This window comes from Xenopus laevis, chromosome 1S (genome assembly GCF_017654675.1).
Source record: "Xenopus laevis strain J_2021 chromosome 1S, Xenopus_laevis_v10.1, whole genome shotgun sequence".
Taxonomy (NCBI): domain Eukaryota; kingdom Metazoa; phylum Chordata; class Amphibia; order Anura; family Pipidae; genus Xenopus; species Xenopus laevis.
The window spans coordinates 69,396,936-69,412,509 of NC_054372.1; the positions used below are offsets into that span (position 1 = coordinate 69,396,936).

Below are 15,574 nucleotides of genomic sequence, written 5' to 3' on the forward strand. Positions count from 1 at the left end.
AACCATATAGTTCTGGTGTGTGTATGTGACACTGAGACAACAAATAAAACATTCTATAAATATATATATTTTAAACGCTTTATTTATTTCAACAGACAGTTGAATGAACAAATTTTCTTTTCAGATGGAGGAAACTTTTTTCATGTGAGAGATGGAAGATGTTCCTCAGTGAGTTTGAAGGCTGCATGAAAAAAGAGATTGTGTTAAACCAATGCAACTGTATGATGGGCTGGTGTATAGACTGTAAAGTTGTTCTAATGATTAGAGAGTGCTAAACACGTTGTTAATCAGAACGAAATATCAAAATAATAAAAATGTTGTCATAATGCAAAACACCTCAGTAGTATAGTTAATATTTATATGATTATTATTTTTCTATTTCAGTAGAGCAACTGCTATTCCAAAGCCAATATCTGCCCACTTCAGACTTCTATATCCTTTATCATTGTCATTTGGCCATCACCCTCTTTCCACCCCTGTAAGCTTTTCTGTTATGGTTACCAGATCTTTTAATATACTCCACTATGCAAAGCCTGCAGCCTCTTTATCTCTGAGAACTCAGCAGACAAACAGTTACACAAGACATTGGTACCATAAGTTTAGCTCCCACTTCTCATCTCATCTCAACATCAATTATATCAATCTAATAATTTATCTCAATATATTTATATCAGTGACATTGCAACCAGTGGCATAACTAGAGTCCCCTGCAAAAAAAATCTTCAGAGGTACCCCGGTGCACTCCGATCCCCTTCCTCTCACCAACTTCCTGTCCCGCCTCTGCCCTGCCCCAACCGTGCCCACACCCCTGCCCCATCTCCGCCCACACCCTGCCCAAACTCCGCCCACTCAGCGCCAACTTGAGTCCTATTTCCTTGCCACAGGTAAGAGAGTGGTTGGAGTTGGTTTCTTATTAGCTACAGAGGAAGCAGCCCCAACAGTCCAGCCCCCCTGTTCCATAGGCCCCCCTGCAGCTGTGGAGTCTACTTCGTCTGTAATTATGCCACTGATTGCAACTTTGACATCCAAAAAGCATATAAGCATATATGTTTATATATGTATGTTCACTTGTATACAGTGTTGTAGATTTAGGGCATTTGATCTTACCTGGCCTTTGCTCTAATGGACTCTTATGGATGGAGTTTTTGACAGTGTTCAATCAGTACTGGTTTCTGTGCAAAAAATAAGATAAGAATTGAGATATGCTGTAGGCAAAATTTGATTGTAAGGAAAGGGATAGCAATTGAACATACTCAGTCTGTTGTTTTAATGATATAAAGAACACAAAAGAATTGCCATACCTCTGTATCAAAACATGGCTGGTGTTCATCTGCAGTACAGCATTTCTGTACCATCTTAAGGAATTCAGCAGAACATTCATCAATGTGATTTTTTTCCAATTTAGGACTAACTTTAATCAGCTTCACAAGGAATCTATAAGGAAAAAAATGATATAAATGTACAGTATATAAAATTAATTTCTTCCAAGTTTGAGCTATTTTATGAAAAAATGTTCTGCAAATATCTAACAACATGTAAAGGGGCAGTTCACCTGAAAATTAACCTTTAAGTGTTAATTATCAAAGAGCTTTGCACAAGTTATAGAAGACTAAGGGCAAGTGCAATTTACCCTCTGTTTCTTGTGCTGGATAGAAAATCTGGTGAAAGTGTCCCTGTGCGGGGCTTAATAGCACAAAGAATCTCGGTCTTGTCTGCCTTGAGCCAGGATGTAGGATAGGGTCTCTACTTTGAAATCTCTAGCAAGTTGCTAGGGTATATTTTCATTAGAAAGTAGACAATAGTTAGAATGACAGACTGGAAAACAGAAATATTAGAGAAATTATAATTATGAATTTTAAAGAGGTAGAATAAGAAGGCAAATAAATCAAATACTATAACGAATGAAGACCAATAAAATAGAAGCTAAAACTAGGCCAGTTATCTATGTTATCATAAAGGTGAACCTTAATGCTTTTAACTTGCAAAACTTGTAAAAGCTAAAAGAACATTTACGTAATGGACTTAGGGGAAGATACAGTATTTGTGGTAATGTAACTGCTACATATACACACCTCACATTAAGCCTCTGTATGGAATATCACTCTGTAAACTTACAGGAATAGTGTCATTGTGTTAATGCATAAATACTTATATAGGTTTAATGTAGATATCAGTATATTCCATATCTTCACATCATTAGCTTCATTTTTTTATAATGGTATTCTCAAAAGATATAAGTAATAACTGAGCTATAACCATACTCTGACCTTCTCAGTCATTCACATTCATCATCGAAATGGCAGGATTTTCCAGATGGAATCATGTGGGTTGCACCTCAAGTGACTTTATGCTCTAAAGTCTGCCAGGATTCCCATAGACTTCTTTTGTTGGTGTAATTACATCAAAATATAATGACAAGATGGAAAATAAAAGACTTACTTCTGTTTGATATGCTGTTTTTCTTTATCATTAGCAGTGCATATCTTGTCGTCAAAGTGAAATGTGTCATCAGTAACTGGGGGTGGTACATAGTCCTCATCTGGACCAAGAGCAGTAAAGCATGAACGCATCCCAGAATATGAGTCAGTGCAGCAATGAGCAACGTGGTTATTTATAAATGTCTTCTTTTGCCTTTCACACATTTTTCCAATGAGAATGGTAAGCTTCAAAAGGAAAAGATATAACTTCAATATCAATGCAACACTTTTATTACATTGCTGTTTTTGGAAGATATAAACTAAATTTCATTAGTTCTTGCATCTTTGTTGTTTATCAGCCTTAAAGAGATAATAGTATTAATATTGAATTTTTTAACAATCTGTAAGGTTTAGGAGTGTTGCTGTTTTTGTGTGTAGGTGTGTATATTTATGTGGAGGAATGGACAGGGAGTATTTCATACACAACCATAAACATTAGGTTAAAAAATGTAAGGCAGGCTTTTCTTTTCAAGTTGGTTGGAAGATGTGTGCAAAGTATGCCGGAATTTATGATTAAAAAATTATAGCACTCCATAAAAGTGACATCAGTGATCTATAACAAGGAAGGGGGAGAGTTTCTTCCCATATTGGTGGGAAACAAAGTGTAATTGACAGCTGCAATTAGACAAACAGGTTATATAGAAAGGTATGCACAAGGTAAGCAAAACATAACAAACATTCTATACATACGTCTCCTTCTGCACATGGCATCCTTTGATTTTCAGGTACGGCACAGCAGTGCTCACCAATATCTGCCATTTGGTGTGCTATTCCAATCAATGTTTCATCTGACACTTGGGGCATTTTCTTTGTGTATCTTATGAGCAATCTGAAACCAGAAAGGACTTTGTGTTTATATAATATATATAATAAATTACAAATGTGTTTTAATTGTGATCATATTTGCATCATTTAAAAAACATTTTATAAAGTCAATGTGATGATTAACCACATATTTTTCTGTTTGGGACATAGCAGCTTGATAGTGGAAGATTCAGGTTCATTTGCAAAATGAAGAGTTTAAATAGATTTGGTCTTTGTACCACTGAAGACCTAGGTAAATAGTTACAGTTTTTTCATCTAGAAAAAAATGGTGTAAAATAGTAAACAAAGGTCAACATCTAATTAAGAATAAAAATTACAGATGTTTAAATGGCATACATTTGCATATTAGTTTACTGCCGAATAAACAGGAAATTCTGCATGAGCTTATATTGTAAAATTAATATTTGGGATACAACAAAATAATTTGCTCAGTTCAGTTGATTTGTACAACATATGCCATGTTTGTATTTCTGTTACCTTAAATTCTTTTCAGTAAGCCCAGTACCCCTAGAAGTTTATTCTTCTACTGATCCTGACCTTTTCACACTTCCATATAAACTCATAAATACTATTCTGCAATCTACCCCATCTTGGGTATTCTATAGATAAGATTCTTAAGAGATACATGGCCCTAGCCAGTCATTTTTACTGAATATATACGTCCATGATACAACACCCATATCTCTCCAAGTGTAAATAAAGAGATTATAAATCAGTATCTGTAAAACTTACTCATTTTCAAAGAGATATTCTCCATGTTCATGCAGAATATCACAGTTTTGTTTCAAATATGCAAATCTCTCCTTGGCTTCATTCATAAATCTGTCAGCCTAATATGAAAGGAGATAATAGATGTAAATCAAGAACTCTAATTAGATGACCAAACGTTTCCACACAATTTACTTTTTCAGCAGCTGCACAAAATGCCATATTTTTGTTCCACAAAATAAAAACAGTCATTATATTGCAACCCTTGCCTTTCACATCAACCATTCAGATCAGAGAACTATTAATTTGCCTTCCCATTCACTCCACTTTGCCATTTTATTAAAAAAAAATGCTGCAGTTGCTGAAATTTTTTGACAAAACAGGCCTGTTACTAGGGATGTAGCGAACCGCCGATAATGTGTTCGCGAACGCCGTTCGCGAACACCGGCAAAAAATGCGGACAGTTCGCGAACAGTTCGCGAACTTCGAACATCCGAAAATCGTTCGATTTGAACGATCGAAGGATTTTAATCGTTCGATCGAACGATTTTCGTTCGAATCGAACGATCGAAGCCATTCGATCGAATGATTTCATTCAATCCAATGGCTTCGATCGTTCGATTCGAACGAAAATCCTTCGATTTTAGCGATCGAATGGTCGAATGGTCGAACGATTTTGACGCGAACGCCTATTGGCGAACGTCGCGCGACGTTCGCGAACTTGCGGCGGACGCGAACAGCCGATGTTCGCGCGAACAAGTTCGCCGGCGAACAGTCCGCGACATCCCTACCTGTTACCCTCTAATTGTAATTCAGGTAGCACTGTGGTCAGAAATATATATTTTTTTCTTCATAGCAGCAATGAAAAATACCATTTGGGGGTTCAGTTGTATAGTAAGTATTGCTTTTCAGGACCCCGTGCAATAACAGGGCTACCTACAGCTATACCACTGTAAATAAGGTTGGTTTAAGTTAATACAGGATATTAAAGAATAAAAGAAACCTACTCCATCCTTGTAGCATTCAGGAGGATTGTCTGTTTTGCAGCACTTGTTCAGCAAAGATTCATATTCTTTTGCAGATTGCAAAAGGAATTGTTCAGACAATTCCTGGTGTTTTCTTGACACAGCATGGAGATATCTATAAAACACATGCATACTTCATTACATGCATTAAATAATAACGTAAATATAGTACAGGCAGTCTATAATATGAATGCAATGTGATATTCGCAAAAATATCTTATTTTGTACATAATGTAAACTGGCTGTTTATGTTACACACTAAATCAACACCATGCCACAAATGTATTACAAATGCTATTTTAAGGCAAAATTACTTTGAATATTGGGCTGAAAAATAATTTGGATTTCTGTCATAGACAGAACTGAAGTATAGGATTTCCTAGGCAAAGCAGAAATCAATTACTGTAATTCAGCAGTAACAGGGACGCTGGCTGGATACTTCTAAACGTAACTACTTAACATCAGCCTGTAACTTTATATTTGTACTTTTAAATCTGTTGGAGAAAATCACATATTCATTTTTGGATGCAGGCTATTACAGTGAACATTACCAGGGTATGAGTAAATATCACCTTTCTAACCAGCTCATCAACTTTGTCTAGACACTGAGGGGTAAATTTATCAAAGAGTGAAGTTCCGCCACTAGAGTGAAATTCCGCAGCTCTCCATTCATTTCTATGGGATTTTGAAAGGCGTATTTATCAATGGGTGAAAGTGAAATTTCACCCTTTGATAAATACGCCTTTAAAAACCCCATAGAAATGAATGGGAAGTGGCGGAATTTCGCTCTAGTGGCGGAACTTCACTATTAACTTCACTCTTTGATAAATATACCCCTGAAAGCTGAGCTGAGGCTGCATCTTGTAGTTTTTGGTTTTATTACAAAATTATACTTATTATTATTACTGTTGGGCCATATTTGTCTACATGGTTTTGACCTACAAGTACTTTAGTATGCATATGATAAACTATACATATGATAAACTTTTAAACACAAATATTTTGAAGTCTTGTATGTTACTTTTATGTAATATATTGTAATGTGTAATACATGTAAAACATATCTTTACCTTCCTAAGAAAACTTCGTTATTCTCAGCATACTTCTCACACACATGAGCGTCCTCTGTAAATTCTGTAATTGGCTGAGACAATTCAGCAGGAACGTCATCATTTTCCAAGGTGACAATGCAGTATGTACGCTCAAGCAAAGGTAGATTACAGCATTTTTCAAGTTTTGATGATAACTCATCTTTATGTTGACAGGTATGCTCAGTAAGCTCCAGCTATCAGAATTGGAAAAAATTTCACAGACAGGATTTTATTTTTTGAATAGAGGACAAATATAATTTCCAAGTTAATGAGGACATTGGGTGCATGCTGACACACTGCCTGCAACACTACAAAACTATATATATAAATATGAGAGAGAGAGAGAGAGAGAGAGAGAGAGAGAGAGAGAGAGAGAGAGAGAGAGAGAGAGAGAAACAGTGAATAAAACTAATAGGATTGTTATACCACTTATAAGCATTAATTATATAGTAGCAGGGATCAAGTAAAAATAACTTTATGCTTTAAAATATTGTAATATTTAATTAAAATTGAGTCTATGGGAGATGACCTTCCAGTAATCCGGAACATTCTGGATAACAGGTCTCTGGACAATCCATATACCTGGAGCGTGTGTTTTACATAGCAATTTAGTGGCCTGGTGTGATCCATCAAATCCCTTAAAGGGAGTTAATCAACCGTGTGATTGCCCAGAATTGCTTACCCTCTCAGTCATGCATTCAAACATGTCGTCATGGCAACAATCTTTAATAAAGTGTGTAACCTCCTCAGTTAAATTATGGGCAAGCTTGAATTCAGCTTTAGGATATCTGTGGCTCACTCTGGCCAAATTTCTGAAATACAATTTATGAAAAAGAAAAGAACACAATGAAAGCCATTTCAAACAGGATTCACTGACATGTCTCTAACTTGACACTATTCAGAATTAAATAGATACTGATTCAAGGTTCTTTATCTGTTTTCCAGCCCTTGTAACTTTTCAAATGTTCCTCTTAAAGTAATCAGTAAATTGTAACTTCATGCAATCAAAAATATTGTATAGAGTGCAATATCACAGGCAGAATGTTAAGGGCACAGAGATGATGTTAAGGTCTAGCAGTCTTACTACAAAACTATTACTCTTTTGTCGCAAAACTAAAGTGGCATGGTCTTATATTAAGAGCCCAAATATCAAGCTAATTTACTTACTACAAATCATGTCACTATAGATAGCAACTTACAGTGCTTTAAGAACTTTTTCAGGAAAATTATCCAGAATCCAGCAGAAATGATGTTGCTTATCTTCAATGGAATGAGTTAGTTTCATAAGTTGCTTCATCTATAAAGAAATTTTTTTAAAGAAAAAGAAAGCATTATACGAGGGAGACATTCAATATAGCAAATCCCATTGTAAGAAACAGGTTAGTAATAGGTTAAGTAATTATCAAGCCTCCAGGGCTTAAGGAATCGGGTAGTAAAATCACATGTGGTTTCCACATCTAAATACCTAGGCTTCCTGATGATCATTTTTTTTCCAGAGTGGGTTTTTCAAAAGTATAAAAAGCTTGGCACCTAAAACCTGTCAAGCTTTTATTTTTTTTCATCTAGGCAAAAAATACAATCGGCAGCAGAGAAATTTGGATGCAGAACTGGGAGTTTAGGAATCAGATTACTTGAGTTCGGAGGTTGAAGCATTCATATATTAGCCCTTAAAATAATTGGGGCAGAAATGATAATTTCTACATTTGTCTGAGAATGCAAATATAAGTATATTATTATATTAATATTTTCACACTTTTCATACAGTTATTACAACAGAATGTGTTTATCAAATCTTCATCAGTTTAAAAGGATGTAAATATTTAAGTAAATAATGTGCTGCTGAAAATAAATAATGCGCTGCACTTGTAAATGCTTATATTTGTACTTTGCTACATTTTAGAGCCAATAAATATGCCAAAACATAAAGTGGATTACAATATTATGCAATATGAGCAAAGCTTTTCACAATATAGCAACTTGTCAACTTATTAGAAGTTGAACAGTATAGCAAAGCTGGAATGATCTAAATATCTAGGGGCAGATTTACTAACTGGCAAAAATTCGCCAACGTCCACTTTGCACCCAGCACAACACTTCACCAGGCAAAAATTTGCTCAGACTACGCAAATTTACTAAAATGTGGCGTTTTGTCATGGCCACTGAACGCTGGTGACTTTTTGCTAGTGTTACTTCGGCAATGCGAGCAACTCAAAGCAAAGATGCGCTAGCATTCATTTCTGCCTAGCGCAAATTCGCTAAAGGTCTTGCGTTCAGGTTAATTTACGTACGGCGGGAAATTTAGAGTTGAATGGACGTCTTTATGTTTTATGTTGCAGCAAATACATTACATTTCCACTGTTAATAACACATGTCCAGGGAACCTTTATAAAGACAATAGAGTTGTTATAATGCCCTACACATGAGCTTAATGTGAGCTTAGAAAATGTATGGGGGGAACCCTATACCTTTTCTGAGAAGCATTTTTCCTTGTCTTCTTCTTCACAACAATGTTCAGCAAGTTTGTGATATTGCTTGGTTAATGCTAATACTGCTGGTGGATAAAGGTCTGGATGGTTTCTTGCCTCTTCATGAATGAACCTATAAAAATGTTCATTTATAATTTAAATAAAATGTCAAATGTATTGGCTGAAGAAAATGTTCTTGGTCATGGGCCTATTTCTATTATTACATTAAAATTTTCTAGAGAGTGGTAACTATGTGCATATTTCAATCATTGTTATAATGCCAGGGATACGCAGCAGGTCTTAGTCTGAAATATATGTCTGTATATTAGAACATACGTTTTGGAAAAATAAAATTAATTGTTTATAATTACGCTGAGAGAAGATCATCAGGGTGTTCTTTGAGTAATTTGCAGGTTTCCTCAGGTTCAGGCTTTATTGAAGTATGTTCATGATCTCTGTGCGCCTTGAAGCACTGAGCCCTCTCTGGATCTTGCTTGGCACAGCACTCTTTGCTCCACTCATAATTAACACCCACTGCTGGATCTGCACAGAGTTTGTCAAAAAACAGGGTGCCCTATAAAACAGTGAAATCAATTAGTGAAAAAATAGCACAATAACAAATTCTGTTTAAAATTCTGGGAAGGGTGATAATAAATGGCAATTACACTGTGGGGAAATGTGGTGAAACAAGTGCAGATGTTTCTGGTATGCCTTTCAAGCTGGAAGATTTCAGTTTCTGACACAGATACAAGATCTATTACCCAGAAGGCTTAGTACCTGGAACCCTCTATATAAATAATATGGGGCACTGTGCCTTAGGGTTACTAGAAACATTTAAACATGAAAAGAGGGCAAATAGAATTGCTTTGCCACAACATTGATTCTTGCTATTTATTTAACATTTAGGGGCACATTTACTAAGGGTCTAAGTGAATTTTCGAATTTAAAAACTTCGACCATCAAATAGGCCTAAATTCGACTTTGATTCGAAGTAAAAAAGTTCGACTTTGAAAATCGAAGTACTGTCTTTTTAAAAAAGTTCGACTTCGACACTTCACCACCTTAAACCTGCCGAATTGCTATGTTAGCCTATGGGGACCTCCTAGAACCTATAGCCAACATTTGGCTGAGTTTTTAGAAGTCTAAGTAAAATCAGTCGATCGATTAAATAGTTAGATTCGAAGGATTTCATCGTATGATCGAACGATTTTACTTCGACCGAATATGGCCAAATTCGATAAATTACTTCGACTTCGAATATTGAAGTAATGCCATTCGATGGTCGAATTTCAAAGTTTTTTACACTTCGAAATTCGACCCTTGATAAACCTGCCCCTTAAAGTGATAACCATTTTAATACATTAATTTTGAAAAGTTGCTTATAATTGTGTTTTCTTTTATTAGGCAAAAATATTTTTTGGGTTGAGGAGTACTTTAATATTACAGAGAAAGGAAAATTGGACAAAAAGTGAGACATGTTTGTTTAAACTGTCTTCTGTAAAGCTTTCTGAAACAGTGGGTTTCCAGATAAACAAATCTCAAATTTGTACTGACAATTCTGATTTTAGTTTGCTGGCCAAATGCAAACTTAGGGGCAGTTTTATTTAAATGTGAGTTTAGAGCTTTAGAATTTAGGGGCCTATTTACTAACATTCAAATTTAAAAAACTTTCTAAATATCTGAATGTTTTCTTAAATTTATAAAAAAAACTGTGCCAAGTACAGGTACAGGTACTGTTCATGTCCTACAGAAGTCAATGGGAGCTGCACTGATCCTATTGGACCATTTTTCATAATTTCATACTTTTACTGATTTCTGATTTTCTTTTGCTAGTAATAGTCCAAAAACCTCAAATTTGAAGCGGTTTTAGAAACAAAATTTTGGAGGTTTTATAAGTATTCATATTTTTTCGGATCATGCAGTGCTTTTTTTCATTCATGCTTCTTAAAAAGCACTGAGCAATCCAAAAAAAATACGATTAACTATAAACCTCCAAAATTTAGTTTTTCCGATAATTCCTAGTGAAAAAACCAAAAACCAAAATTGATTAAAAAAGAGTCAATAGGTTTAGCACTACAAAGGAAAAAGACGACACTCCGGTAAAAGGAAGGCAGATTTATTGCAGTAACCTGCAAAATTCATACACATGCTCATGATTAAGGGATTCATTCCCAAATGCGTAAAGTGTATGAATTTTGCAGGTTACTGCAATAAATCTGCCTTCCTTTTACTGGAGTGTCGTCTTTATCCTTGGAATCCTATATTATGTGCAGTGGGGAGGAAATTTAGGAGCAGCCTCATAGGATTATGAGCTTGGAGCGGCCCCTTTGGTCAGTAGGATTAGCACAATTCCCATTGACTTCTACAGGACCTTGCAAACTTTTACATGGTGAATTTTTGTATTTTTACATTTGTGGTTTTTACAATTAAGAAATGTCTAATTTTTAGCGTTTGAAAGAAATATAGAAAAGAACATGAATTTTTAGAGATTCATGAAAAAAAAGAAATGTTAATTTTAGTAAATAGGCCCCTAAATCTTACCAAACTTGTTCTTCAGGCTTCAGATATGGGCTGTTAAGTTTGATGAAAAAAAATTTCCTGATCTGTGACCAAGCTGGCTCAAGTTCCACACAGCAGGAATCTTCCATTATTTTAGAAACTTTTGTATGCAGGGGTGCTGCGCCAATGAGGCGAGTTGAGAAACTCGCCCCAGACAGCAGCAGCCCCCTAGCTATCATAACAAACTTGCTTTGGCACCAAAATTCGAGCATGCGGGAGGAGGGTGGCAACAGCAAACCAACTCGGTTGGAACAAGGGCTAGGGTCGCCACTGTATGTATGAAATACTTGAATTATCAAAGTAAACTATATAATGCTTTTTTCTTGTCCAGGTCCATAAATCAAGAGGAGCCCCAAAGTAAAACAATGGTCCCTTTGATGGAATGCAGACTTGGTTGAAATACCGCTGGCCCCTTTACTCCCATGTATTAACTTTCCTGTTTTCTTACTGAGGGAATTTACTTAGTCCCCAGTTTTGCTTTTGATAAAGCACCAAGAGGTGCAAAATGTGTGGAGCTAAATTGTTCAGTAAGAGGCACTGTAAACCTGGCCCTGGCCCTATCTGGCACGCTTAGTACATAAACCATGGGGTTGTGTTAATTGAAGGCTATAGCGTTTTCTGAACAGATTAACGTCACTGTACTAAATGGTTTGGAGTTAAAAGTATAAATATATTCCTAGTAAGCAATCTTAAATACCTGCAAAAGTTACTCACCACTGGTTTTTCACACTCAGGAGTTTTGTCATTAATACAGGATTTGGCAAAGTCATTTATTTCATTCACCAGCTTAGATAACTCCTCCAACGAACATTTCTGGAGATTCTGAGAGACAATAGCCAATGTACTGCAAACATAATAATATTGAATAAGGAACTCATCCACCATATTAGACTCTTGTTCAAAGCGGGCGATAAAGATGCAAGTTATCAAAAGTAAAACACATAGAAAAGTGTTATATTAGTATAATACACAAAAGCCATGAATATCTTGTATCTTTAAACTATATATATATCTAAATTATATTAAATCTATATCTTTAAATTATATCCTTATAAACGGTGAGTTCTGAAGTCATCAGTTATAAACGATGAGTTCTGATGTCATTTCTGTCATATGACTCACTGAAATGTGTGTATTATATTAAATAAAGTACCCCCAGTTGCCAAATATGAGGATATTAGAAGTTACCACGGTGTTCCATGACCTGTATAAAAACACTCGGCCTTCGGCCTCGTGTTTTTATATGGTCATGAAACTCCTCGGTAACTTATAATATCCTTATATATTACAAGAGGTACTTTATTCACTATATAAAGCTATACTGCATAAGGGTGACTTTAAAAAGTCATCTAACAAACTGAAAATCTTATTCTGTAGTCAGATATCATGTACTAAAGTGCAATACTTGTAAAAAAAAAAAACAAGAAAAGTACGACTGCTTTCAGCATATCATGCAAGGTCAATGTAATCACAATCCTAGATCGGCAAAAAAGTGTAATTATATGTTTTATTAGTATATTGTATATTTGGATATAATTCTTACAGTCCTTTGAAGGTCCGCTCAGTCAATGCGGTGTATACATCAGCAATATGCTTGTGATGGTCTGCATCTACAAGATAGCCATAATTAAGCATTATAAATATATATATATATAAATTTATACCAAATAGGTCGACATGCACAGAAACAGTATGAAAACATGAAAAGACACAGAAAGAGAAAGCAGGCTGAATATGAAGAGTATTGAGAATATCAAGTAAAAAATCCCAAACAGAATTCTATAATTGAATTGTAATTGGTAAGTTAAATGAACTGGATATAGTAAAATAGGGCAGAACTTTCCAATTAAAGTTATAATATAAGTAAATGCTTAACGTTACAAATGGCATAGGCTATGTATTTTTTTCAACAGCAATACCCTTGGTTTTTGTTGGTCTTTTTACAAGTCAAAGCAGTTGTGTGCTAATCATATATCTTTTGTTCTACTGTATAGTAAAATCATCTTTTCTATTTCATTGTCAACTACCTTAATATAAATTTCCCATGTTTCCGAAATCCTCCGTTTTTTTAAATGTCTTTAATTGCACAATGCATAATAATATGTAATTAGTTAAATACTCAAAATTAACATAAAAAATATTACTGCAAAAATAATATTTTTAATATTAGATTTGGATGTCTTTGGATTTCAATAACGATGAATGCATTTTAAGGCTTACCTGTATCTCTTTTGAAAAGTATCCTTGATTCAATGAAAGAGGAGCTAATTAACAGACAAATCAGGGTGATCCACTTCATGACTGGAGATGTATTAGGTGGGGACCTCGTAGAAGCCTGATCAGAAATGATTGATATCACTTGTTTTATACCATTCCTCAGAGAGATCTGGAAAATGATTAACCTATCAAAATGTTTTGTTTGCAGTTGTTTTAGCTTTGTGGAGTTCCTAAAGTCAAATAAGTTTTAAGGTCAAATAATGTATTGCTGTTGCTGTATATTGATTTGCTGCTTTTTTTTAAAGACCTTGTAAATTAAAGGGAAAAAACTAGCATGGGCTAATCAAAGTCTTTGGTAATTGCAGAACAAAAGGTTAAGCAAACTGATCTTTGCGTATGCTAGTGTATTGGTCTGGGCCCACATCTTCATTTGGTCCAATTATATGCAAAGTTCAAATAGCCTCATATGATCATTTTGTCTGCACATTTTTCTTTGTAAAAGCATTTATTAACAATAAAAAGCCTAATACAAGTGTAATGCAACTTTCTATTGTTTTTGCATTATATGGGAAATTTTCACCAGCGAAGGCTCCACCACACTTCAAGCCACTTCGCCAGGCATAAATTTGTTACCACTATGTTAATTAACTAAAATGCGAAGTTGCGTCTCTGCAGCTGAACATTGATCAATGCGAGCATTTCATAGTGAACTTTCTGCCTAGCGAAACTTCGTTAATACTCTTATGCTTAGGTCAATTTGAATAGGGCAGGTACATATAGGTCATATAGACGTCTTTATTAGAGATGTTGGTGCATATGCTTAAAGTGGCCACTTATTATTACAAATGTCCAAGGAAGCATAATAAAGACAAAAGAGTTCCTCTAATGTCCTAGACATCAGCCCACCCTAAAACAAATGTGGCTTGCCCCTCTGATGGTTGAAAAAAAAAAGTTAGCACAAAAAATAGTTAGAACTTTTGAAGGCAATCCTGTTTTAAAATATGAAAAAACGCCAGTGTTTTTTTAGAACTTTTATGACTTTTCGGCATACAGAATATGATGTCACTGACATAAGATTGAGGAGGATGTAGCTTCATTTTATCAGTTTGCCAGGTCTAAGGTGGCAAAGGAAATTCTGGCAAAAGTAATGTTCAGTAAAATTCGAACTTTAGTGAGTAATGATCATTTGTCTGAGTGAAAATTCTCCTGGTGATAGGGCGCAAAACTATGCTAGGGATGGTCTCTTTCTCTAGCTAATTGTCCTCTACACCTGTTAATAAATTGGTGATGTCCCTGCGGATGGGATTTCTGGAGAACTTTCACTAGCGCTGGCCACTTCGCCCTTTAGTAAATCTTCCCCTATCTGTGTTCTGCACTTGGCTGTGTGATTGAAGGGGCTACATTTACTCCTGCATTCAGTTGCATTGGAATGTATAATAGCTCCACCACAAGGGAACAGAGGAGCGAACACCTGTGTGTAATTGCCATAAAAGTGAACTTGTGACTGTAAAAATTTGTCTTAGGGTCTTGTAAAAAGGTACAGTGGAGAAGATCTACAATGCTTTGGTCAGGAGACGCTTTCCCCAATGAATGCGAGTTTCCATCCCATAAGATATAGATCTCAGGATGGATCCAAAAATGTAAATAAAATGTTTTAAAAGCCCCCTTCTAAGGTATGAACCCATATTTCCTGAGCTCAGAATCCATAATAGGGCTAAGGAATGCTGTTGAGGTAAAAATGAGCAGCAGTTCCAATCAGTCTCATAAAAATAATAACTAAGAATAACAATCCATTCTCAATTGAGACAGTGTAAATTTTAACTTTACTGAGCCATTCACATTCAACAAAAATAGGATGACATTTAACTACTCATAACAATCAGAGGCACATTTATTAAAGGTCAAATTTTGAATACATGTGAGTTTTTTTAAACTCTAATAAATTCGATAATACTCGAAATTCGATTGGGAGGTTATTTAACATAAAATTAAATATTTAAAATGCAAACAAATATTACTGACCCAAAAAACTCCAATCGAATTTGAATCGAATTAGACTAAACTTGAATCGAGTTTATTCTCCGGAAAAAAAAAACTTGAATGTCAGGAATGCTACTAACAGCTTTAAAATGGTCACTGGACCCCCCCCCCAAGCCCATTCCCCAATGAAGACAGCACTGTTGGATGCAGCAGTGCTGTAGGTAAGG

The 15,574-nt window shown here is 35.3% G+C and overlaps 1 protein-coding gene across 1 annotated transcript; it reads right to left on the bottom strand.

The window, feature by feature from the left end:
• Positions 1-74: 74 nt before the first annotated feature.
• On the bottom strand, positions 75-13,487 carry alb.S (albumin S homeolog). The gene is given in 15 exon segments (NM_001094461.2): positions 75-181; positions 1,108-1,172; positions 1,302-1,434; positions 2,440-2,663; positions 3,168-3,306; positions 4,035-4,132; positions 5,018-5,150; positions 6,106-6,320; positions 6,809-6,938; positions 7,326-7,423; positions 8,592-8,724; positions 8,963-9,165; positions 11,865-11,994; positions 12,694-12,760; positions 13,371-13,487. Coding segments are annotated over 14 exon segments (1,824 nt in total). The 5' UTR covers positions 13,450-13,487; the 3' UTR covers positions 75-181; positions 1,108-1,130.
• Between the last annotated feature and the right edge of the window lie 2,087 nt (positions 13,488-15,574).